Raw genomic sequence first — 25,047 nt, 5'->3', positions numbered from 1 at the left:
ACAGAAATAAATACTATTGTCATTGAGTGACGTGAAATTATCTACATAAAGCATTTAGCACAATGTTTGGCACATAACTTTTAGAGAAAAATACCTACTCTTTTTGGCCCTAGCAGATCTACCTAATACACAGAAACAAATCCAAACACGCAGCCAAAATAGGGAGACAAAGAAACAAACCCCAAATGAAAGAACAAAAGAATTCTCCAGAAGAAGAGCTAAATGAAATGGAGATAAGCAATCTATCAGATATAGAGTTCAGAATACTGATCATAAGGATGCTCAACAGCATGAAAAATGAAATGGAAACTATGAAGGAAATTAAGAATGACATAGCAGAAATAAAAAAAAAAAAAAATGGAAGGATTAAACAGCAAATTAGGAGAAGCTGAGGATAGGATTAGTGAATTAGAAGACAGGGTAGAAAAAAATCACTCAATTAGAGAACCAAAAAGAAAAAACTATTAAAAAATAGGAGGACAGTTTAAGGGAGCTGTAGGACAACATGAAACAATATTTGCATCAGAGGAGTACCAGAGAGGTAGGAAGTAAGCAAGGGTTAGAGAACTTGTTTGAAGAAAAAAAGGCAGAAAACTTCCCTAACCTAATATCCTTTATTAAATCTATTTCAGCTAAAACTACTCAGAGTGCCCAGACAGGCGTGGCTCAGTGGCTGAGGGTCCACCTAGGATCCAGGCGATCGGGGTTCGATTCCCGGTCAGGGCACATGCCCCGGTTGTGGGCTCGATCAGTGACTCTCTCATCATTGATGTTTCTGTCTCTCTCTCCCCCTCTCCTTTCCTCTCTCTGGAATCAATAAAGATATAAAAATAAAAATAAAAAATCTCAGGGTTAGAAAAGCTCTTGGAGATACCAATGCAGAATCTTTATAGATAAGAAAAACAAAGCTAACAAATTTGAAAATTTGTCTAGTAACCTGCTCATCAAAGTAGAATTTCATTGTAATGTAAACAGATTTCTAATACTTTGGAAAGTAATTCTAAACTTATTTTGCTCATCCACAGATTGCATTGTAAAACTTCCATTATTGTCTCCCATTACTTTTCTCAAGCATTTATGTAGGGATATATGAAAGTGATGCCCTGTAAGGGCAAAACCACACCCTACTTTTGATATCAGGAGAGAGGGAGAACTGTAAATAGAAATAGCATTTTTCTGTTGTGGAGGTTTCGATCGATACTCCATAATCAGAATATTAAATATCTTCTAAGGGGTAATTCCATTCTGCAAAACAAAACCCCAAACATTGACACAAGGTCCTGTCAGGTCACATATTTAAATAAAAAAATTTTAAATACAGGAATGTTACCCAGCAACCCCTGAAACAATGCGGTTTGGTTTTCTGGCACAGCCTCACGTTTGCTATAACGGGTTACTACCTATTTATTTGGCTTCGTGATGGAACTATTAAGGCATGCTTAAGACAGCATTACCCTTGACAGTTATAAACAAAATACATGGCATGATCTCACTTATATGTGGAATCTAATGAACAAAATAAACTGATGGACAAAGTCAGTCCAGAGACATGGACGCACGGAACAGACTGGCAGATGGGGGGCGGGGCGGGCAGGACGGGAAGCGATTAACCAAAGAATTTATATGCATAGCCCATGGGCCCAGACAACAGTGTGGCGAAGGCCGGGTGGAGGGGGGCAAACGGGCAAAAATGGGGGATATCTGTAATGCTCTCAACAACAACAATTTTAAAAAAAAAACAAAAAACGGAAACAAACAATAAATAGCAAATGGAGGTTCTGGGAGAGAGGGAAAGTCAGAGTAAGGCTAAACAGTATTCCCTCAGGCTCGTCTACACCAACACCTCTGAAGGAGTTTCCAAACGCCCGGGTCCGGGGAGGGAAGCGCAGAACACCGAGAAGCCCCACCGCTGAGCCCCGAGCGGGGGGCAGCCTCCCGGCCCCCGCCAATCGGAAGGCGCGTTCCGCTGCCCGCCGGAGGAGCGACCTTGCCTCCCGGCGGCGTTCACCTTTTACGACAGTTTTCCGGCCTAGGCTGCGGCCGCCACTGCCGTGAGTGCGCGGCCAGTGTGTGCGAGTTTTGTCCCGGCCGGGGGCGGCCGCCTTGCTTTCTGGCAGAGGCGTGGAGGCTGTGGCCGCGGCCTCCGGGCTGGGATGAGCCGCGCTCTCGGGGGAGGCAGGGAAGCCGAGCCGGAGCCATGGTGAGTGCGGCCTTCGGGTGTCCCGGGCGATCCCGGGCCCAGACCCCAGCCTCGGCTCACGGCCTCGGAAGAGGGGAGCCGCCGGCGTCTACCTCGCGCGACCGTGGGCCGAGGGCGTTGGGTCACGCTCTCCAGAACACGGAGCTGTCGGCTCGCCCGCAGACCCCTTCCAGGGGCTCCAGCCCCTGGCCGCCGCCCGGCGCTCCGCGGCGAGTGGGAACGCATTCGATTACACCTGCCTCCCCCGCAGCACCTCCTCGCTGCGCTCCCCACCGGGCTCTTGCTGACATCTCTCCTCGACCCTGAAGCCTGTTTGCGCTTCTCGTGTTCTCTGGCCGTGAGGCGGGACACTGCCGAAGGTGCTATCGTTAAGCCTACGTTTAACATGGAAGTGCGTTATCAGGAATTTCCAGGAACCCTCTGAAAACAGTTCTTTTCGAGCACAAACTTTTTCCTTTTGCTTTGATCGGACTTCAGTGTAACTTTCATTTGCCCTGAGGTGAAAGAGAGGTTTTCAAAGGGAGGGAAATCGTTCTCTCCCCTAGAGGCGTCTTAACTCAGCTGCCTTTGCAGTGCATGGGATATAAAAGTTGTCATTTTAAAGGATTACTGTGCAGAATATTTTCACCTTAAAAGGTGTTTCTCCCATTGAAATAAAACTCTAACGAGTTGGGATGGGAGAGGGGGTGTGAGAGGGGAGGGTGGGAATTAGAGAAGTAAATACTTACTCTGCTTCCCCTTACCAGGCCAGTACAGTGGTAGCAGTTGGACTGACCATTGCTGCTGCAGGATTTGCAGGTTGGTTTGTGGTTTGGGGGTGGAAGTGAAGCAGGGGAGGTTGAGGACTTTTTAATTTTTCTATTACTTTTGTTTTTAGGCCGTTATGTTTTGCAAGCCATGAAGCATATGGAGCCTCAAGTGAAACAAGTTTTTCAAAGTCTACCAAAATCTGTAAGACTTCCTAAACATTTTTGCTAATTCTTTGCTGCCTGTTAATGAAGCCTAGAACTACACTTGAAGAGGGTAAATTTCCAAACATCCATACATATATATTTTAGTCTTTAGTAGTTGCCTTAAACCTCAAAATACACTTGATCCACTTAACTCAAAGATCTTTAAATCCTCTTCTTGACTACAAAACGCATACTATGAGATCAAATTTTTATGTAGAACATGGCTAAGTTAGAATCTTCCCTGCACTCCCAGAAAAACTGGCTTTGAGGCCCTGCCCTTTTGTCTTATATTGTCAAGACAGTTTAGATTGTCTAAGAAAAAAATGGATATTTAATGATCATTAAAATATTTGATGCTACTTATAAAGCTCAAATACCATGGGAATTAAAGTTATCTGAAATGCCTTAGTTTTTCTGCTAGTTCTATGAACATTTACAAACATTTTTTAGCAACTCTCAGTTTATTCTCATAATCTTTTATTAATGCATTTCCTCTTTCAGGCCTTCAGTGGTGGCTATTACAGAGGTGGGTTTGAACCCAAAATGACAAAACGGGAAGCAGCATTAATACTAGGTGTAAGGTAAAATAACTTCTAATATTTTAAAATTTTTCTACAACTCTAGAGCTATTAGCAAATGTAAGAAAGACCTTTTTTCATTAGGAGGGAGTTATTTGTATCATACTTTTTTTTTTTTAAAGTGAATTCATTTTATTTTTTTTAAATGTATCTTTATTGATTTCAGAGAGAGGAAGGGAGAGGGAAAGAGAGAGAAACATCAATGATGAGAGTGTTATTGATCGAGCCCGCAACCCAGGCATGTGCCCTGACCTGGAATTGAACCCTGATTGCCTGGATCCTAGGTCGATGCTCAACCGCTGAGCCACACCCAGCCGGGCTATATCATACATTTTTAACATCTAAACACTCCCTACAAAATTCCAATGGTAAGGCATACTGGCACATAAGCATTTTTTAATTCATCAAAAGATAAACTTGCAACATAATCACAACACTCAGTGTTGTTTTCTGTAAGTTTTTGTGGGAAAATTCTGCCCTCATCTCCAAATACTTAAATTTCCAATTAAAGGGCTGTTGAAATGAATGTTATCAAGCTCAATTAAATTTTTGAGAATTCCTTGTTTTTCTCAGGAGCTGTTTAGTTCCTGATTCAAAATATTCATCTTCCTTGTATGTTAGGGAAGAGGTTCCTAAACAGCTTTTCATACTGTTGTGACTTACTCCATCCAGTTTTGCATCTTTAATTGCCCTTTATGTACAATTTTTTCATGTGATCCAGTAATAGTCTGAAGTAAACAATACCTTTCCTTTTTAAATCAGCCCTACTGCCAATAAGGGAAAAATAAGAGATGCTCATCGACGAATTATGCTTTTAAATCACCCAGACAAGGGTAAGTAGTCATTAAACTCTTCTTATACATCTTGAAGTGACTATGTAATTGTTATTAATGGGATAATTTTGTATCTAATTCTTGGCTTATAATAAAGAAAATGCCTAAATCTGTGTGGGAGCACTGTCTCCCAGGCTGGATCCATTTGTTGTTGGTGTAAATTGAGTGGAAATTTTATTTAGAGAGTAATGAGCAGATTCTTAATAACTACTATAATATGGAAGTAGTGATAAGTATTAACAATGTTTTGAGATCTGCAATTGTGATAAAATTTGACTGCTAGTAGTCAAATTCTTCTAATCCTACTGTTTTGGGGGGCTGGGGTTTGGACTGCATTCTTAAAGGAAATGTTCAATTTCAGTTAATGAAGCCAAAAATGTAATTTTTCTATTGATTTAGACCTTTGAACTTGAGGGAACATAGTTAGAAACCTATTGAATGTATTTATTAGTTTCTGATAACACTTCTAAGCAGCCTTAGCTGTGTTGAAATAATTCCTTGGAAGGCCAAAATATAGACCACAAAAATCCATATTCCAATGCTCAAATCCTTTTATAGGAGAGGCCTTTCATTAAAAGGACTTTGAGTTAAAACACGGTTGTAATTTTTTTTGTGTCTGACTGCATTGCCTCTTTCGTGAAATTTACCTTGTATTAACTGGAGGGCTTCTGATTAAAATCTAGGGTGGAGCCCATAAATTCACATTTCTACCAGTCTTCTTCTTGATGCTGATGCTTGCTGAATCATACTTTGAGAATCACTTCTCCAGTAGATTAGTAGGAAAAAGACTGTACATGACATTGTAAAGGGACAATAACAGGAAAAGAAAAACTACGAACGGCAGAAAAAGGACCTAAAACAAAGTGAGGCCTTTCCAACAAAGCTCAGAAGCCTCTAAGAATACCAAGGTTTTAAAATAACATAGTACAATAAATTGTTCATTTATGACTTGTAATCATCATGTATAGGTAGGTAGCTTACATTATTTCAGAGGTACATAAGTCTGTAGGTTTTGTGCAATCCTATTCTGTCAACAATTTAAGCTTTTTACAAGGTGCCATTTTTGTGGAAATCTCATTTCCCATTGGTCAAATATATTACCATATAGTAATTATTATCATTATTTTTAAAAATCAGAATACTATTTCTAATTGCACCTCTCAGATAAGCATATGGATCAATGAAACAAGAATAGCTTTTCACTAAGCAGAAATTGAGAACCCATGTAACATTATTCCTTTTTTCTTTTTTCCTATAGGAGGATCTCCTTATATAGCAGCCAAAATCAATGAAGCGAAAGATTTACTAGAAGGTCAAGCTAAAAAATGAAGTAAATGTATGATGAATTTTAAGTTCTTATTAGCTATGTATATGAGTATTAGCTTTTTATAATAAAATGTCCTGAAGCTACACATTTTAAAAATGATTTAGCACAAACTAAGTCAAAGCCTTGGTATATGTTTAAATTTGAGGATTTTAAATCAGAGTATGGAATATTTGGAGATTAATGCTCAATAATGGATATATACCATTTGAATAGAAATACTAATCATTACTCATTTAGTAAATAATTTGATACTTAAAGGCAAAGTGAATGTGAAAGTCTGTGTTCTCAAGGAACCCCAGTCTAATGAAACTGGTAAATTGGTAATTAAAATACAATGTGATAAATATGATGGAATTAGTACAAGTTGTTATAGTAGATTCATCTCATTGGGAGGAAAGACTGTCAAGGTACAAAGAGCTGGCTCAGGTGCTTGGAGCTGTGAATTTAAAAGTGAGTTTAGCCCCATCTTTGACCTAAAAACTTGATGTTATGTGTATCAATGACAGAATTCAGATTTCATGCATTAAAAAACTTGAAAAAGATTAAAGTATGTCTTGTTTCTAATCAAGAAAATATTTACAGTGTATTCACCTAGCCCCTTAAGAAACTGACCATTTATAATAAAATTTTACATAATCAAAAGTTTTGCATTTGTTATGACCAAGCCTAAACACAATTAGCTAAACTGAAATGCTCTGTTATCAAAATACTTAGCTTGGACTCTGAGAATTTATGCAGTGATATAGTTAAATTACATTTGAGGCCAAATGGCTTACTATTGCTCTAACATAAAATATTTAAGGATCTTAACCAAAGGATTGGTATAAAACACCCAAATGAAATAGTTAGGCTGTGGTCTCCAGCAGTACTTACGTTTAGCTTTAAGATGATAATGTATGCTACCTGCCATCTAAATCTTATTAAACCATCTTAAAGTTATTAATAGAGAATACAGACTTTGAAGGTCAAAATAATGGTGATATTTAGTGTTGGAACGTGTTTAGGAGTGTTCCAAAGTTGGGGTATATCTGCTCTTTTAGTTTATTTTCCATCCTTGTTTAAAATCTGGTCAAGTCTATTTGTTATGTTTTAGGAGTATAATGAGGCAGCCATGGCTTTTGTATAGGATAAATCTTTTACATATTTCCCATGGAAAGGGGTATGAAGGTATAGTTGTTATTCAAAGTAGTTATGTTCTAGAAAGTCGCTGAAAATACACCACCACTGTTCCTAGGGGAAATACATGTTCCTATGAGCCTCTGACCATATTTTTGTTTCATGTGCGTTTGTTTAAAAGACACCTTATTTGATATGTTGATTCCTTAACACTGAACTCACAACCAACACCAACAACTCATGGTGGCACATTACAGCCGTCTTGTGTTGGGGAACATTAGGTAGCACTTCATTAGCTTAGGGGTCATCTTAAGCAGAGAAAACACCAGTAAAAAGCACAAAGATTGAAAAAAAAAACAACAAGGCACTAACTCATGAAAAGAATACTTGTTTACCGTATGAAAAGGCAGAGAATCACTTTTTTTGTACATCAGGTGATTTAAATTTTTTACCACTCTGTATGCCCACAAATGACCAGAAGAGCACCTCAAATGTTGATTTTGGGGTTACAAATAAATTTTAGTGAGGTGAATGTGCAAATAAGGAATCTGTTAATGAGGATCAACTGTATTTTGGCTTGCTAACCTTTTATTTCAGTCCTTTGGATTAATAAATGTTTCTAGGACCAAGAGCTTTAACGAGATAGTAGTATCAATTAAAACGTAAAAGCAGATTTTTCAAAGACAAGTAGAAAGTGTGACAATGTGCCAACAGGCAATCAAGTATGAACTGTAAATAGGAAAAACTTCATATACTGGGTGTATTTTTGAGTAATATAAATAGCATACCTGTTTTAAGTATTAAGACAATGGAAACCACTTTAATATTAAGGAGCACAACAGCACATTTGTCTTTCATAGTAATCAGCTTTGTTTCTTCTATGCTTACCTTTGTCAAGTAGAATCCGTATTTCATTGAAGGCTCTTAGGCAAGCCTACCATTTTTCTTGGGGGAAAAAGTCATCTATGTGAGAGCTCTAAATCACAACAGGTAACTGATGCAAGTATGATCTGTATCCTTTTCATGGTATTTTCTTACAAAATACTTGATGTGTAATGTTAACATTTATTAGCTACTTACAATGTGCCAGCACTGTTCTAAGCATTTTCCCTGTATAGTAAAAGTCCTCACTTAAGGTCCTCAATAGGTTCCTCAACTTTTAAGCGAAATGATGTATAACAAAACTAACTTGACCATAGGCTATTGACAGAGTTGAGTTCCTGTGGCATCTCATCACTGTAACACCGAATGAAACATTAATCAAGGACCTACTGAACCTCAGTAGTACTTAGCGTTCTTTAGCAGATTTTACTAGTAAGGAAGCTGTAGTGAGGTTAAGTAACTTGCCCCAAGCAACATGCTGAGAGGGCTGATTTTTCTGAAACTGAGTTCCATGCTGTTAGCCTCTGCAATGTGGTACCTCTCGCAAATCAGATAACCCAGGTGTTTTCCTTCGTGGTACAGAGGTGTGAGTATGGCACATTACACATCTAGCTTGGGGCCTTTTTCTTTGTCTGATGGTGTTAAGAGGAGGAAGGAATAGTTGAACACACTAAGGGAGTAGGAAGTGCAGGGTTCAAGTCAAACTTCTACAATAATAGCCTGGCACCTTTGAGCAAGCCATCTATGTGCTTAGGGCTCGGCTTTCTTATCTGCTAGGAAGAAAAAGAGCAGCAGTGAACTTGAAAATTATGAGGGTCCCTCCACATTTTATGGATAAGGAAATAAAAAGCCAGCTCAAGTATTACTGAGGTAACACAGCTAGCAAAACTGTAATTAAGCCCTGGGTATCTTCTAATTTATTGTGTTTGCTGCAATTTGGTTCTGTAGATATTAGTCCTCAATAGATGTTTTAGGGGAATTCTCACCCATAGCTTTAAACAGATCTGGCATATCAGAGGTTTAATTTCTCTACCTTGCTGCTTCCCTTTCGTTTTCACTGGACCTCTGCGTTGACATCATTAAATGAGCCCTGCACTGTACTTTATAAAAACTGGTGTTGAAAACGGGCTGAGTAGTCCTTAAATTTAAATCTTTTCCCACTCTTAGAATTTTAAAAAATATTTATCTTTATTGATTTCAGAGGGAGGGAGGGAGGTAAGACAGAAACATCGATGATGAGTCACTGATTGGCTGCCTCCTGCATGCTCCCTACTGGGGATGGAGCCCGCAACTAGGGCATGTGCCCTTACTGGGAATCGAACCCTGATCTCCTGGAACACAGGTCGATGCTCATCCACTGAGCCATGCCAGCCAGGCCCACTCTTAGAATTTTAAGCAAATTCTTCGCCTTTAAGTATTTTCCAAATGATGGGCAAGAAAAATCGTCTAGTTATTCCAGAAGACTCAAACCATTCAAGAATTGAGAATTTATGTGAAAATAGGTGGAATATAAGCCCATACCTATATATTGATTCTAGAAGCTTTGTAATATGGTTTCTTGCGCTATCCTTAATTAGCTCTGCTCTATAACAGAAGCAAGAAGGGTAGAAGGCAGCAAGAAGCAAAACTGAGAGTTGAAAAAATCAGGTAACATTTTAACACAAGGGAAAATCCTAAACATGAATGTGCTAAAAAGCTATATTGTGTTCAGCACACTGAAAATTTATGCCCTACCCTAAAATCTTGCATCAGAAATAATTCTTAAAAAAATTAACTCAGGCAGAGAGCTCCATTCAAAGAGTCAAGTCTTAAGTTTCAACATTTTAAGCTAGAATACTGAGTTGTTTCAATGAGAATTTATAAGGCATCTTGCTGCTGATAATGACCTACAAAAGTTGTTTTGCAATTTAGAAGTGTGCAGTGGCGTCATGTTTTATTGAGCATGAATGACCCCGCCCACAACAAAACATGTTAATTCCAATGAAAATTTAGAAACTGGCTCAAAAAACTTCCAAGAACAGAAAAAAAAAATCTGTAAATTTGAGGTAAAGTAAAAACATTTAGAATGCTAGTTTTTGGATTATATAAAAAATCCTGAATTGTGGGTAACCTTGAGTACCAGGCAACTTAAATGACCTAAGCTCTGCTTTGCGTTGACCTGTCCTTGAGAGTGCTGTATATCTGCCTCGAGCCAACTGTTGCCTTAGCAACAGCATACAGGAAGAGCTGCTATCCTGTGTTACCTATTATTCCTCACCCCATGAAGACACAGTCCAATGTTAAGGCATAATCTGGAACATGTTAATACTTGCTGTTACCTTAGTGGTGTCAATTCATGGAATTTCAAATATATTTGTGTGACATTTTTAACCTGAAAACAGCAAGTTGAAAAATGGAGCTCAAAGAAGTTGAGGTATAAAGTTACAGGCTACAATTAAGTATAAAATGATTTAACCAGAAAAACTACAGGAAAATTTTTGTACTGAAAAGACTCTAGAAAAAAAATAGATTTGACAGTAAGTAAAACGGGCATAAAACATTCTTATTGGAGCTTCAAGGCTGTCAGTGAAAAATAATTTTGCCCTTGCTTTTGATATCCTTTAGATTACATACAGCATAGTTGGAAATGTCTGGGATAGACACATATAAAACACCATTTTAATTCAGTATACTCCTGTTGAGAGTACTTGGGAATATAGTTAAGTGTTACTCAGTGTCACATATGAAAAGACTCAAGTTACATTAATATTGTAAAGGACCTTAGCTAGTCTAGCCCTCTACATGAAATGAAATACAGAAAAAGTTAGATAGTAAATCCCATTCTGTACTTCCACATCTTTTCAAATTCTCAAGAAATAGAAAAGCAAACTGACAGAATTCCTCATATAAAAAGCTGCATTATAGTTTATCCAGGAGTATTATTATGCACCATTTTTTAGTACTTGAAATAGTAATAGATGAATTGGACTCTGAAGTGTTCCACCCTTTTTAAAAACAAAATTAATGTTTCCTTATAAGATTATATGTACCTCCCTCATCCAGTAATTTGGGGTTTTCTTGATTAGACTCTTGCTTGGATTTCTAGAGTAAATGATTATACTTAAAAATGTATTAGGCTGAACCATAGGAAACTGCCATTTTTGTGGGTCAAAAATGGTCAACCAACTATTGGCAGTTTCCTATGGTTCAGTATAACTTATTTTCAACCAGCAGCTGAGTGCAGTTTCAAATTACCACCACTTATCAAAAATTTACAGCAAATTGCAATTACTGATTTATTGCAGCAGTTCCTGAGTACCCAAATGCTGTCATAGGTTCATCATGGATTTAAGTAACTAATATGCATTCAAGTGCACATCCTAGTAACTAAAACTTTTAAATAAGGGTCAGCAAATTCCAGACAACCTTATAAAAGGGTATAAAGGATCCAGACCATTAACAGCATAGCAAAGATAGGAAGACTGAATGGAACTTTACATCCTTTTTTTGGCCTTTAGTAATTTTGCCAAACCCACAGATAACCAGTCAAATCCAAGTTCCTTGAGGTCTTCTAGAAAATCAAATGATTATACTTAAAAATGTATTAGGCTGTAACTTTATTTTCATTTCCAAACCACCAATCATCTGACATACAGACTTATTGCGTCATAGCCAGTTGTTTCCTATTCATCTAGCCTTAGACTGAGCTCATTGTAGGCACAGCCTATGAGAATGGTATCTAATTGGTTTTAACCTCAAATAACTAAATTTGCAGAGGACACAAATGGTACTATTTCCCAATCTAACTCTAACATTGTTAACATGCCAACTTTGTAAGAGACCCTTCTTGAACACTATACTTACAGCTATAAAAATACCACTGACATAAAAGTGATGGATCCCAGCTAAAAAAGAATGGCTGAGGTGGAGATACATCATACAAGAATAAAAAACCCGCTTTTGCTGCCTTCCTCACTAGCTTGTTTTCCCTGTTCTTTTAGTTTACTTGCCTATATATATACACCTGTTCTTTTTTATTATTATTACATTTGAGCAACCTCCCTCAGCCTTGTACTAAGCAACGTTTCAGGTAAGTGTCCATAGTCACCAGCAGTTTGATGTGCTACTTCTCTTAACTTCGCATTAAGACACTTTACTTACAATTAAGATTTCTGTGTATCCATACTATAATTTTACTACTGGTGACTAACCTGACAACAAAGATCCACACCATTTTGCAAAAACAAAGGCCCACTGAAGGCTTAAAAGAAGTGATGCCAAACCCAAGAATCCTAGGCTTTCCAAGGTTTCAGGAAAAGCAGATCATTTTTGCTTCCACATAATCTCAGCTCCCACTTCATGATTTAGTTCAGATTTCACATGTGTGCTGACAAAATATTTGAGCTACACAAAACCTTTACAGATTTTTTCTTAAACATCTGTGTTTAATGTGCACAGGCAAGTTCCCCCAAGCAACCAACATCTAATTAGTATAGTAGCCAAAAAAGATGCACCCCTCTCTAAGTTTAGAAGGCTACCTGAACCAACAATGGTTATTCTTTGGGAAGTGGGCTTTTCACTTCTGAAACTGAGCATGTGCTATTTATACACACCCCAAAAAGCCTATCATAATTCTTCAATACATATATTTTTAAAGGACAAAACACTGGGTTTTGTCATTTGTAAATAATGAAATTTTAATATGTATTTCATAGAATGTGGTTATTAGTGCTAGTCTGAAGAACTGCTTGGGCTATACCCACTTTTTAAAGTGGTCTCATTGTCCTTTCCCATTGAAACCACCTTTACGTAAGGACTTTAGTAAATCTGTTCTACATGGAAGAAAATGAAAATTTTTTCCTTATACCGTATTTACCAATTTGGGGATTAATGAATGTTTTTCTCATAACTCATATTTAACCTATAGACCTATTACTAAAGAGAACTAAGAATAAAAAGGCCAATAACTTTACTTGTTTCTAATTTTGATAGATAAAAATACATTTGTGGGTCAATTTTTTTAAACCGGGATATGGAATTACTTCATATTGCTATTCAATGTGCAAGGACTGACTATTCACAACACACCTTATTTAAAAATTATTAGAGTTTTATAAAAAAGCATTTAATAACATCACATCTTAACCTCAACAATAGATTTGAGGGCTACGGTTATGCACACTGACCTGGCAATTACATTTTTAACTATACCCTGAATTTTCCTTCAATCACTAGAAACTAAAATCACTTAACATTTTTATGCACATAAAAAATTAACACAAATTATGCACATAAAAAACACGTTAAGATACCAAATAACACAAAGGGCTTTCTTGCTCAGTGATCTATAATATTGTGGAGCTAAACTCTCCCATAAATCCACAATTATTGTGTATGACCTCACAATTAGTTTCATAAATTATTGTTGTTACTTTTTACAACACAGTGTGAAAGTCTTTAACTTCCTAAAGTTAAGCCATCTGGCTAAAATATATACAAAAAATACAATCATTAGTATGAGAACCTTCAAAGTTATTTCCGTGAGAATCAAAAAGCAAATCGGTGGCCTATTTATAAAAGTTGCTCATACTTCTTTATAAAAATAATTTTTAATAAAGAATCAAAGGCAAAAGTGAAATTCTAGATTTTACCCCACTGCCTTCCAAAGTTGTCTTTGACTACAATTTTATGTTCCAAAGACTCCTAACATTGTGATCAATTCCCTAAGCCATTCTAACAAACTAAATTTTAAGTGCTAAGATTTCAGATGATTCACTACAAAATGATTAACTGAGCAACTAATAGTTTGATATTATTTATGAGCAAGTGTAAATGCTTTTTAAAAAGCAATCGGGATACTATTCTAGGCCTATAAGTAACTCCAACTTCTTGGCAACAGTGGGTATAAAAAGTAGAAAGTTAAAAATCAGCAAATGGAAGATCAAAGTTTATTTACTACCTGCATACAAAAACATATTGCACATCAAACAACCAAAATCAAAAAAGGGGGGAAAAAAAGGGGGGGAAAAAAGGGAAAAAAAAGTAAGAAAAGGAAAAGATACTCTACTGAAAACTAACATGTAGTTTATACAGAATAAACCTTCTGGAAAGTGATCTTTTCAGTAGTTCAGGTTATGTCTGAATGGACATGACTAATTCACCTTAGTGTTTTAACTAAAGCTATGTTTGATTTTTAAATACTGTACACTTTAATAAATAAACCAAACAAAGCCTCAATATAGAACAGTCACTGCCAATATCACCCAGTGTCCCTGCAGATGAGTTTAACAAATGTATTCCAGTGGTCTGCAGATTTTCCTCTACATACAGCATTTTAAAAACATATCAGAACAGACCAGTTTCCAGACTAAACTAATGAAGAAATTACAATTCAGTGCAAAATATTTTAGACTGCATTTCAACTCTAGTTTTCCTCAGGTGAAGTGGTTGCATATTATTAAAAATGTAACAAAAGCAGCTAATGCTTTCATAAAGAATATTATGTTAGGGATCCCACCCCACCCACCTCCCCCCATCTCTGCCATATTTTGAAAACAAAATAACATTTCCTATAGCCAGCAACTTTTTTTAATGTTACATATACTATTCTCAAGGCACATCTGATGATATATTTTATAACACAGTAGGTGTCAAAGTATGTTTAACATATGATTTCTTCAGGATCCCTCCCCTTTCTGAATTCCAAATGGAGGAACTGAAAGTGCGATGTAAAGACTGGCGATCCATATTCTATCTTTGGCAAGCTTGTACAAGCACTATTGTAAAATGTAATGTAAAAGAACTGTAAACTAGGAACTTCTTCAGTTTATGAAACACCATTCGGGACTGCTGCTTCTTGAGTGTTTTCTTCTTTTAAGGTATTAATCTTTTCTTCTCCTGGAGTACGCTGTAGCTTAGAAATTTCATCGCCAGAAGCACTAGTTGGGCCATTTATTGCCTTTTCTGAAGGACCATGCTCTTCAATCACATCTTTTGCCTGCCAAAGGGAGACAACTTTTTCAACTTCTTTATATATAAAATCTATAGCTGAGGAGGAAAATAGCTACATAAACATTAATTAGCTAATAAATAATTTTAGTTTCACACACCACAATGGATCAAATAATTCAAATATTCGTAAAGTTCAAAACAAATACCAATGTACTCCACCTCTCTGGGTCTTTCAACTCTTTGTTTCTAGTACCTAGAAGTACCTAAACCACAGGAAGAATCTGTACTTGTTTACTGAAAAACTGTACCTAATTTTATTTTAGCCAGTGGAAAGCTCACCGTGTGAAAGACATAGTTAATACCGGAAGTAAATAATCACCTACTTTACTCACCATTTTAAAAACTCAGTTATACATCAAATCCTTTAAATCATTAAAAGAATTGAAACTTAAAGGTCTATCTCCATCACTGAGAAGAGGTATATGTAGCCTATCGCTCCTCAAATTAAGCAATAGTCTCTATGCATAGTATCTTTGGGCAGACTGAACTTTACAAATGCTATTTAGGGTTCTAATGGGAAAGTATTTCAGGCTCAAGCATGCATTCTATCTTCAGTCACCTGGGGCCAACAACAAACTAAAGAGTAGTCTTTAACAAAAATATTATTCATCTAGTCGGGGGACACAAGTGATCATATAGAAAATTAAGTAAAAATAAAGCTAAACCATACCAAAAAAACACAAAAAAACAAAAACCCAAAAAACAAAAGGCAACAAAACCTACAGGTTAAATTCTCCTTACCATTTCTTTCTTGTTTTTAGCCAAAGTTTCCCTTGGGAGGTTTCTTTGTCTGCTCTGAGACTCAGCTCTAGAAATATAATCTGCAACTGTGACTGTTGAAGATGAGAAAAAAATTACAGGTGTTGAAAAATATTTCTAAAGTTTATTTATGGATAAAGAGTAATTTTATTTTTAAAATAAACTAACGGTGGGTTACCCAATTTCAAAATTTTCTTAAGCTGGGTACCACCTCCAACCAAAAACAAAGCTTGAAAAAGCCTGTGATTTAGAGATAAAAATTTTAAGCTGGAGATCGAGGAAGCCTAGATTAAACTCCTCTTCCACAGGAATCCAGCCACTTGCTTCTGGTTGAGTCTATGGTTGTGGCATAAATTTGATACAGAAACCCACAACCAAGAGTAGGAAATGTAGGATTCTAAGCCCAAACAGTATTTGCAATTATCAGTGGGGGGAAAAATGGGGCATATTTGGTGTAAATCATGGTGTAGTGTACTTCAATTTGAAAATTTCATCAAAGATGTAAAAGGTTACTCAAATATTAGTTCTATTTAGAAACCAAAAACAAAAAACAAACACAAGAAATCCAAGTGTGGTATCTTATGGTTCCTTTTAACAGTCCACATTAGAAGCCATTTTGAGTGATCTACAATAAAAAACTACAAAAAACTAAAGATGACAGAAAACCACCCTAACAATGTAAACATCAATCATGATGGAAGAAAGGCCACCATGAATTTACTAACCACTCCCTTCTCATTTTGCCCGTCTTTTGAGGGACTGACTGAGGTGTGTGTATGTTTGCAAGTAAGAGGGTGGATGGCAGTAGTGACATAGGGAAAAGATTAACCCGAGCTAACATCCTACTGCCAAACTAGTGCCACAACTGACCTCTTGTCTACAAGTACTCTGGGCTAGCCCCACTTTATACCTCAATCCTTTATCTCTGAGGACTTGCAACTTAGAATTCACGTATTTGAAGAAATATCAAAATAATCATCCTCTTTCTCTGAAAGAATTATTTTCTCTCAGAAACTGGTGAAGAAAAATCCCTGATTATGTGAAATACAGTGTATTTTAAATTATGGGAGCAAGTTAATTATGTAAAGAATGAAAATTCAAGTAAATTCCAAATTTAAGTCACTAGGTAGAAGAATTGGTCTATCAGGTTGAAATTTTATGTAAATCATTTTTATCTAAAACTGTATATATTTACAATTCATTTTTTCTTAATCATAAAGTAACATGCTAATGCTTTTATAAGGTCTAAGAACTGCCTAAAAGTATTAAATAAATTTTTAAAATCTTGAGGAAACAATTTAATTCACAATATATATCATTTACTAGAAACACCACTAAAGGTATTTCTTGTCTAAAACTGTCTCTTTTCTTCCAAATTATAAGAAACTCAGTGTGCTCATTTTGGAGCTTTAAAAATAATTTAAATTCACTGTTAATGAATTATAAATGCATCTAACAATAGTTTCCAAAATGGGGGATAGGGATACGATCAAATCCACTTTACTGTTATGTCTACATACATAGTGGCAAAACCATTCTAGGAATTATTCTAATTTGGGGAGCACCTTAATAAATCCATTGTTTCTCTAATTCAGCCCTCGGTGATACCTGGAAGAACTCATTTACTTGGAAACCCTGACAATTCTTATAACCCTTCACCCATTATTCTGTACAGACAGAATAATATACTTTGATATAGTTTATCAATTAAATTAAGAGGCACTTAGCTGTAAAGGTAAAAACTTACCAGTGCCCCTCCTGTCCCCCTAGGGGAGGTAAAACCAAAACAACCTCAGTTGATTAAAAAAAAATAAAAAATCTATAGCCAATCTTTACAATACAAGACACTTAAAAGTTCAATACAGATTAGTAAGTATTTATAATATCTAGAAAAAAATTCAGGCAATTTTACGCAACATAATTTAGACTCTAGAATTTCCCCTAAGGGGTCCAAGTTAATCAACTGGACTCCAATGTATTGTCTCATTTTTAGTAAATAATAATGTTTAATTTACATTAAGGACAGCAAGAAATTTTAAGCAAATGAGAATTAAATAATTGTATACTTAAGAGAATGTTTATATTCTTTATATGGAGGCTACCTTCCTAGAGCTGCTGTCAGGGGTAATGAGAAAATGGTGTGCTTTTCCTATCGTATCTCGGGCTTTGGGGCTGGTTGGTTGGTTGGTTGGTTTTTTGGCGGGGGTTGGGGAGAATAAGCTAGGGAATGCAAGGTGTTTTAAAGATGAAAAGCAGTTTTTCCAAAGAACAAAGTAAAATAGGAATAAATGCAATATGGAACACAATATATATTGTAAACTCCAAATTATTCAAATTTCAATTAATACCATGCAGAAATCTCTGCCTCTTTTTTAACAAACCCACTACGTTATTCCTTTTATTGAGTAATAAACCACCATCCATCTAGTTAATAAATTACATTGAAATTTTTCCTATGAAGTCCCCATACTGATAGCTTGAATTTTCCTATTTATAAAGTATGGCCAGATACTGTATTCACTGCTGTGCCAGCTTCAAAAAACAAAATACAATCTCTTGATCTAAAATATATTTCTAACACTAAAGACAGTGGAAAAAGAAGAGAGGGGAAGACAATAAATATTTTCTGGAAACTTCCTACTTCTGACAATATTTAACTCCTTTTAAATTTATAAACATGAAATTTTTTTTTTTCAAGAATGGGAATAACCTTAACCAGTTTTCCTAAATGTCTCTATAACCACTAAACTTAAAATACTAAAGATACTGGAATTTACATTCTTTAGTTGGGGAAAACACGTGAAATAATATGCTCTGGAAAGAATGCAAAATTGATTAGTTTAAAAGGGGTTTATTTCTGGTGCACACAATTTCTTCATTGTGAATATACATGTGATTCTCTGTACACAAGAAATGGAATTATGTTCAAAATAATATAGACACAACAAACAAGTTTCTTTGAAGTTACTAAAAATATGACTATTTGAAAATCAACATTCTAAAGCTAAGTAAGTACTATTAATTTGAAGTTAGTAGGTGTAGGGAAAAAGCATCACACTACAATAAACAAAAACATAACATGCATTCCTCGTATTAGGAAAAAGACATTTTCAAGTATTGTTCTCATTTATACTTTTTTTAAAGCTGTGGGTATTATAACAATTCCCACAAAAATGAGGTGCTGAATGCAGATAGAGTAAGCAGGCACCATGCAAAAGCTGTCCAGTTTTGCCAATCAACCTCAATCACAATCTACAACATAGGGATGGCAGGCCCCAACTCAAGTGTGAAGAATCTGCCAAGTGGACAAAATAATGGCCTTCTCAACAGTATTTCCATGTAAAAAATTGAGACATAACATTAGTTCAATTAGACAGGTTACTAAACATTTACGGTGTCAAGGAAGAATGCATTTTCTTAAAGAGTAGTAGTCTTATTAGTTGAGTAAACAATTTATGTAATGCACATCTTGAATGTATATGCACACATGTGTACATGTAAGTATAATATATTTAGAAAGCAGACACATGACATTTTTTTCATGCTTATGACCTGGTGTTGTCAACAGGTCCACTCAAGTTACCTGGCTGTCTATCTTCTGCCTGACCCCTGAAACGACGCCTGCGGCTACGATTGCGTCGCTGGGGTTTTTTTTCACTATCATCTGTAATTGCAAAATTTACCATGAACTATTCTGATAAAAACAAAACAAAACAAAAACTTCGTCCCTTCAAAGACTCAAAGAAAGGGAAAGAGAACTCTTTCAGTTAAATAGGGAAGACAAAACAACATCAATTACACTACAGGAAAAATACTTTTGTAGTTTTAAACATTCCAAATAGACTTACAAGATGGAATTATCATCTGGAAATTAAGAGGGTTTTAACTCTTAATTAAACAAACTAAGACTTAATTTAAAATGCCATCATTCAGGGAGATAAAATTCTCCTCTCCAATACACTTTATTTTTTAACTGAAGTTAATGACATTTTAGCCCTTTGGAAATTAATGCCAACTCAATATACATACTTTCACTAGCATCATTTATAATAATTTTTAAAGATGTAAGCTGAAAGCTCAATTTTGGTTTAGTAACAATAAGAGTAGTAAGTGCCTTGTAAGTCTGCATATCTGTGTTCTTTAATGGCATCAAAGAGCACTTTAATAAACCCTCTCAGTTTCAAATAATTTGGCTATACAAATCTGAGGACTAGACATTTAACAGACACAAAGCTATCTATTTTGTTTGAAGTAAGCACTAAAAAAAAATCCAATTTTTGAAATGCGTTATGTTTGGGCTTTTTTGTGTGTGTGAAAAAAGCATCATGTTAACAATATTATACAATATATATCTTTTCCCTAAGTGCTTACATACCTAGCCCATTTTCATTAACTGAAGCTGTATCAGATTCAGTCATTCCATCCATCAGAACAGCATCTTCATCAGTCCTTCGTCTACGAGACCGCCTACGACGGTTAGTACTGTGATGAGATTCGCTGGCATCAGTGTCTGCAGTCTGATCTGATTCTGTATTATCAAGTAAGCTGTATGGATTGCTGTCTGGATCTTTGAGCACTATATGCATGTCAGAGGCAAGAAATATTCATTTAAGAGAGCTGCAGTTATTAGGAATGTTTTGATCTATATTGAGCTAAATTAATTATTAATAAAGAAACTTCAATTTTCCCCCAATAAAAATATATTGTCTTCAAATGTTTTCTGTATCACTATTTTACCTGGAAAACAATATGAGAAAACTTTAAATGGCAATGAAAATTAAAGCAGGAGATGAGCAGATACCTCAGCTTCCTACCGTTTCTCTTTGACTTATTTTGAAAATGTTAGGATATAGTACATTATTACATACTATTTCTGACATTCACATTCCTAGCTAATCCTGCCCAGAGGTTAGAAAAAGAAAAAGAAAGATTCAGCTAATATGAATTAATTTGAAAAAAGAGCTTTTGTCACCTTCACTGAGTTCAAGGTGACCGTTGCTTCTTTTGCTATTAATGGACTATTTCCAAATAATACCCAACACCTGCACTCCACGACTTACCAGAAATCTGTTGCTATAAACAGAAGCAACTGAAACAAGTCTACACAAAAAAAGCAAACTAAAAAAGTTGAAATTCTAACTGGTTATAGCAAAATGTGGAAATGAATGTTGACTAGTACTCCCATCTCCAGAAACAAAGAGTGAAGGTGTGGTGGGATAAGGTGGGGTGAGGGTGGGAAAGGAAAAGTTTTAAGATATAATTTGTAAGAAAAAAATACCCATCTTACCTATGTGCATTTATTGCCTCCACCAATCAAATTATAGAAGAAATTCACCTAATCACGACTTTTCCTTTCTAAGTTTCCTTTGGTAACAGCTAGCAAGCTAGCATCTTTGCAAAAGACACTAAGTTTATCCATTAATCATAAACACTAAGTACATTTATTTTGTAATTCAGCACACTATAATTTTATAAATTTTGGTAATAGTGAACAATGTACTAAAAATATAAAAACTATTTACCTGAAAGCCTATAAACTAAATTTTAGGAATTAAAGTTTCACTGGAACTAGAGAGTACCCTTTTAAAAAGTCCCTGAATGTTGTGATTTGTTCCAGTTTCTTCTAATGTATAAGCACGTTTGGTATATATTTAATTATATATACATATGTCTTATAACATTTAAAATACTATATAAACTTTCATAGGGCATAGTATAACAGTAAGAGTGGTTTTCTTAAAGTGGTACACAATATGTTACGGTTATATGCCTGATATAAGCTAGTCCAAGTGTCCCTGACAATTCTCCCCCCAGGACCATTATGCTAAGCAAGAACATTGTGGTAACTCGACAATTCCACTGAAGTTATAGCATTTAAAATTTTCATAAACACATGAGTAAAAAGTTGCTTGCATACCTCAAATCTCAGTCTTCTAAACACTTCTCTTTACAACTCAATTCCTCAAACAGTAAAAAACTAAAAAAATGTTTTAAGCTGATTTCAGTTTTATCCTGTTCCCAAAGTAGTACATAGTGTAGAAAAAATGCTTTTCAGTTACTTTTCAACAAGTATATAAAAGGTATTTAGATCTCTCTGAGCATAAGAATTCTGTATGTCTATCTGGCCAACAAATGCATGACACTCAAAAATTCTAGAGAGAAAAAACATTCTAATTACATAAGTCCCCCAAATAAGCCAACTAAAGTTTCTCTGACCCAAATATTCTACTTAAACCTTCACTGATAAACACACTACGGGGCTTTTCCTCATAGTGAGTAGCAAGAGAAATTTCCAAAAATCAGTGGCCCCGGGAAATAAATTAACTTGTATAAAGTTACAATGTTTACAAAGAAAGGATGCTGACATAGTATATAAAAGACTACCAGAACTGATGGAGGATTTGCCACCACGTGGTCCACCACGACCTCGACCCCCTGAAACACTTCTGCCTCTTCCTCCTGGGCGTCTCCTACTGTCACGCTGATGTCGGCTCTCTCGATCGTCTTCTCCTGCCAATGACCAATCACTCAGCTCGTCTTTACGCTCAGATTCTGTTTCAGAGGGGTTAGACAGCTCAGAGTTTGTACCTTGAGAAAGAAGAGAATATTAACAAATTTTTTAAAGGAATTAAAAAAAAAAAAAAAGGGGAAAATATTCAAAATTATTTCCTGTCACTGTTTAACTCTATTTGACTGTAGTAACCCTTTAAAAATTTAAACACTGCGCCCTAGCAGGTTTAGCTCAGTGGCTAGAGCATCGGCCTGCGGACTAAAAGGTCCCAGGTTCGATTCCGGCCAAGGGCATGTACCTCGGTTGCAGGATCGATCTCTGGCCCTGGTAGGGGCTCATACAGGAGGCAACCAATCGATGTCTCTCTCTCACACTGCTGTCTCTCTGTCTCTCCCCCCCGCCCCCACTCTTTCTGAAAAGCAATGGAAAAAAATATCCTCAGGTGAGGATTAAAAAAAAAGTTTTGAACACTGCAAATATTCTATAGAAGCCTACATCATCATCATCATCATCATCATCATCATCATCCTATTAGATTTATGTGACTCAATCACTGTCACACTCATTTCCACTTCTATTCTTAGGTAGTTCTGGGATGTCTCTTCCACCCTTTCATCATATAGCCAAACACATTTCTTTCAAAGCACAATTCAATTTCTAGGTTCAGACAATTTTAAATGAAAACAGACCTCTCCCCTTCTCTTATTTCCTTAGAAGTAATGTATACCTACCATGCAGTGTTGCCAAATGGTGCTATTTTTATCCCTTTGGATCTACTTCTCACTTGTCTATGATAAACTCAAAGGGTGGAGCTCTGTATCATACCTCTAACTGCCACCAGACACCTACCAATGAGCATAACCATTTTCTCTTGAATAAATTTACTGCATGATTCTGAAGTTCCTTTGCTAAACTCCCAATTAAGAGTGATTCCATGATAAACTCTAAGTTCCTCACATTTAAATGCCACTGTCATTTGATGATAAAAGCAAAACACAAGAGTTCTTCAGATGCAAAAGTCAGAAGTACTAAGGTAGAGGAAATAAAATGTGAAGTTTAACAAATGAAGGAGCCTACCAACTTCCTTTCTACTTTAAAATAACTCTTCAACGCACTGTTTTTTCTCCACAAGCCATTAAATATAGTTGTAACTCATCAATTACGTAAGAATAGATTAAATGATTAGCTGGAAATATACTTTTGGAAGAATATAGCAAGTTTCTATTATTCATATTCAAATCTTTCTTAGGAATAAGTGTCTCACAGAAGAGCATGAATCTCCCAAACACTTATTTTTCCAATGACAAAAAAGAACCTGATTATAACTGATGGTTTGTTGGAATAAGGGCAATTTATCATTTCATGAGTAGTGAAGAAAACCTTTGGAATGTCTAAGAACTTCTGAATTTACTTACAATTTTTTAAAAGCTTTAATTCACAAAACCAATTCAATTTTTAATGGCTCCAACAATTAAAAAACCCATTTTTAACAGATTTTTATATCAGACTTTCCCTCTAAAGCTTCTAAAATCAGCTATGACTATGATTCACATCCTTTTCAATGATCATGTATATTAAAACTTAATAGCTAAAGTACCATATTTTATCAAATCCACATGCCATCCATCCAAAGACATATTTTGTGTGCCATTAAAGAAATGTTGCCAATTAAAGTTATAAGACATCATCAATTATAAGACACATACCAACATCAGAGATGTTATATTGAGAAACTGTTTCTAATACAGCTTATGTGTATTACCCTATAAAAAAAATCCTTCTGATATTAAGTGGACAAGAAGATCTATAACCAAATTCAAATGATTTTATTTCTCTCATACCCACTTAAGTCCATGGATATTTCAAGAAATAAATGTTACTCATCTGTCAAGATTCAGAGGTAAGAGCGCCATCTACTGAACAACATGCAGCTTTCTTCAGTCCCAATGATATTCCTCTACCACTCTCATGTAATTTTATTACCTACTCTCAACAAAAGCATTTTGCCAAAACGTGATCTCTCATCAATAATCTGACTTGATTTCCCACAGAGGCTTATAAAATTCTTCAATAAAATCATCCTCATCGCTCAAAAAGCCAAATCTGATCATTTGTACTTCTAAAATCATTCCGTATATACTTAATTTCTATTTAAATACTGCTTCTCTTATGTATTAAATGTATTTTCATGAATATAGTAATAGTTCACAATTCTTAGCCCTTCACATGCTAAACAACTTCACTGGAATTTACTTTTCATGTTTCAATACAGGGTTAACTTTAAAAATAAATATCAAGAACTGAAGATATGAAAGGGAAGTGAAAATTAACCTTCCAACTCTACAACAAATAAAAACTAGTAAAAATTTAACCTAACTGGCAACATTAAATGACCTTTCGGTCAAACATTACGTGAAATTTGGATAGGGAATCCAGCTTTCATGTATTCCTATTTTGCCTAAATGCCTTTTGTTTTAGGGCTTATAAAATAGTTTTCCACAGCAGTCAGAATGAGCATAGGGGAGTGGAGGAGAAGGGAAGAGAAAGGAAAGAGAATGAGGGAGGAAAATAACCAGGTCACTGCTAAGATCCAAGTCCAAATGTAGACAAACAGAAAACTCCAAAGCTGAAGAAGAATAAGTGAGAATTTAGGATGAGAGAAGTATTGGCCATCATCATCCATTGGCCCCTTGCTATATGGGTTAGCCTCATCCTCAGAGTAAAATAAATTCATTTTAGAAAAATGTTTATTAGGTTCCGATTTTTAAAACCCTCAATTTAGTGAACTGCTGTATTTCACAAAATAATTCCAGAGATATTAATATTCAGAACTGCTGAATAAGCCAAAAAAGTGTATTTTAAAAGCTAGTACATATTTGCTATATGCAATCTTGGCAC

At 35.7% G+C, this 25,047-nt stretch overlaps 2 protein-coding genes across 9 annotated transcripts in view; one reads left to right on the top strand and one right to left on the bottom strand.

The window, feature by feature from the left end:
• The first annotated feature begins 2,019 nt into the window (after positions 1 to 2,019).
• Positions 2,020 to 6,533, top strand: DNAJC19 (DnaJ heat shock protein family (Hsp40) member C19). 3 transcript variants are annotated; one of them, XM_081137849.1, is made up of 6 exons: positions 2,020 to 2,200; positions 2,947 to 2,998; positions 3,078 to 3,151; positions 3,655 to 3,734; positions 4,494 to 4,564; positions 5,823 to 6,533. In XM_081137849.1, exons 1-6 carry the CDS (start codon positions 2,198 to 2,200, stop codon positions 5,891 to 5,893), a joined length of 351 nt encoding a protein of 116 aa, XP_080993975.1. In that variant the 5' UTR covers positions 2,020 to 2,197; the 3' UTR covers positions 5,894 to 6,533. The 3 variants fall into 3 exon arrangements, with proteins under 3 accessions (XP_080993975.1, XP_080993974.1, XP_080993976.1); XM_081137848.1 differs by having other exon boundaries at positions 2,039 to 2,591; XM_081137850.1 differs by having other exon boundaries at positions 2,066 to 2,559.
• Positions 6,534 to 13,802: 7,269 nt separating this feature from the next.
• Positions 13,803 to 25,047, bottom strand: part of FXR1 (FMR1 autosomal homolog 1) — a 56,694-nt gene continuing 45,449 nt past the window's right edge. For 2 of the 6 annotated variants that reach the window (XM_081137841.1, XM_081137843.1), the window contains 5 exons: positions 22,023 to 22,226; positions 20,014 to 20,214; positions 19,222 to 19,302; positions 15,621 to 15,712; positions 13,803 to 14,865 (listed from right to left, as the gene is read on the bottom strand). In XM_081137841.1, the coding sequence (XP_080993967.1) occupies positions 14,695 to 14,865; positions 15,621 to 15,712; positions 19,222 to 19,302; positions 20,014 to 20,214; positions 22,023 to 22,226 (749 nt within the window). In that variant the 3' untranslated portion in view covers positions 13,803 to 14,694. The remainder of the gene's footprint in view (positions 14,866 to 15,620; positions 15,713 to 19,221; positions 19,303 to 20,013; positions 20,215 to 22,022; positions 22,227 to 25,047) is intronic. The other 4 variants (XM_081137842.1, XM_081137844.1, XM_081137845.1 and 1 more) reach the window with 2 other exon arrangements.

The sequence above is a fragment of the Miniopterus schreibersii genome (assembly GCF_964146895.1).
Source record: "Miniopterus schreibersii genome assembly, chromosome: 5".
Taxonomy (NCBI): Eukaryota; Metazoa; Chordata; class Mammalia; order Chiroptera; family Miniopteridae; genus Miniopterus; species Miniopterus schreibersii.
The sequence above is the reverse complement of the archived record's forward strand: the minus strand, read 5'-3'. Positions and strand labels throughout refer to the sequence as shown.

Coding starts and splice junctions, on each gene's coding strand:
- DNAJC19 (XM_081137848.1), top strand. Junction 2,999..3,077: donor TGCTGCTGCAGGATTTGCAG/GTTGGTTTGTGG, acceptor TTTTGTTTTTAG/GCCGTTATGTTTTGCAAGCC. Junction 3,152..3,654: donor TTCAAAGTCTACCAAAATCT/GTAAGACTTCCT, acceptor TTCCTCTTTCAG/GCCTTCAGTGGTGGCTATTA.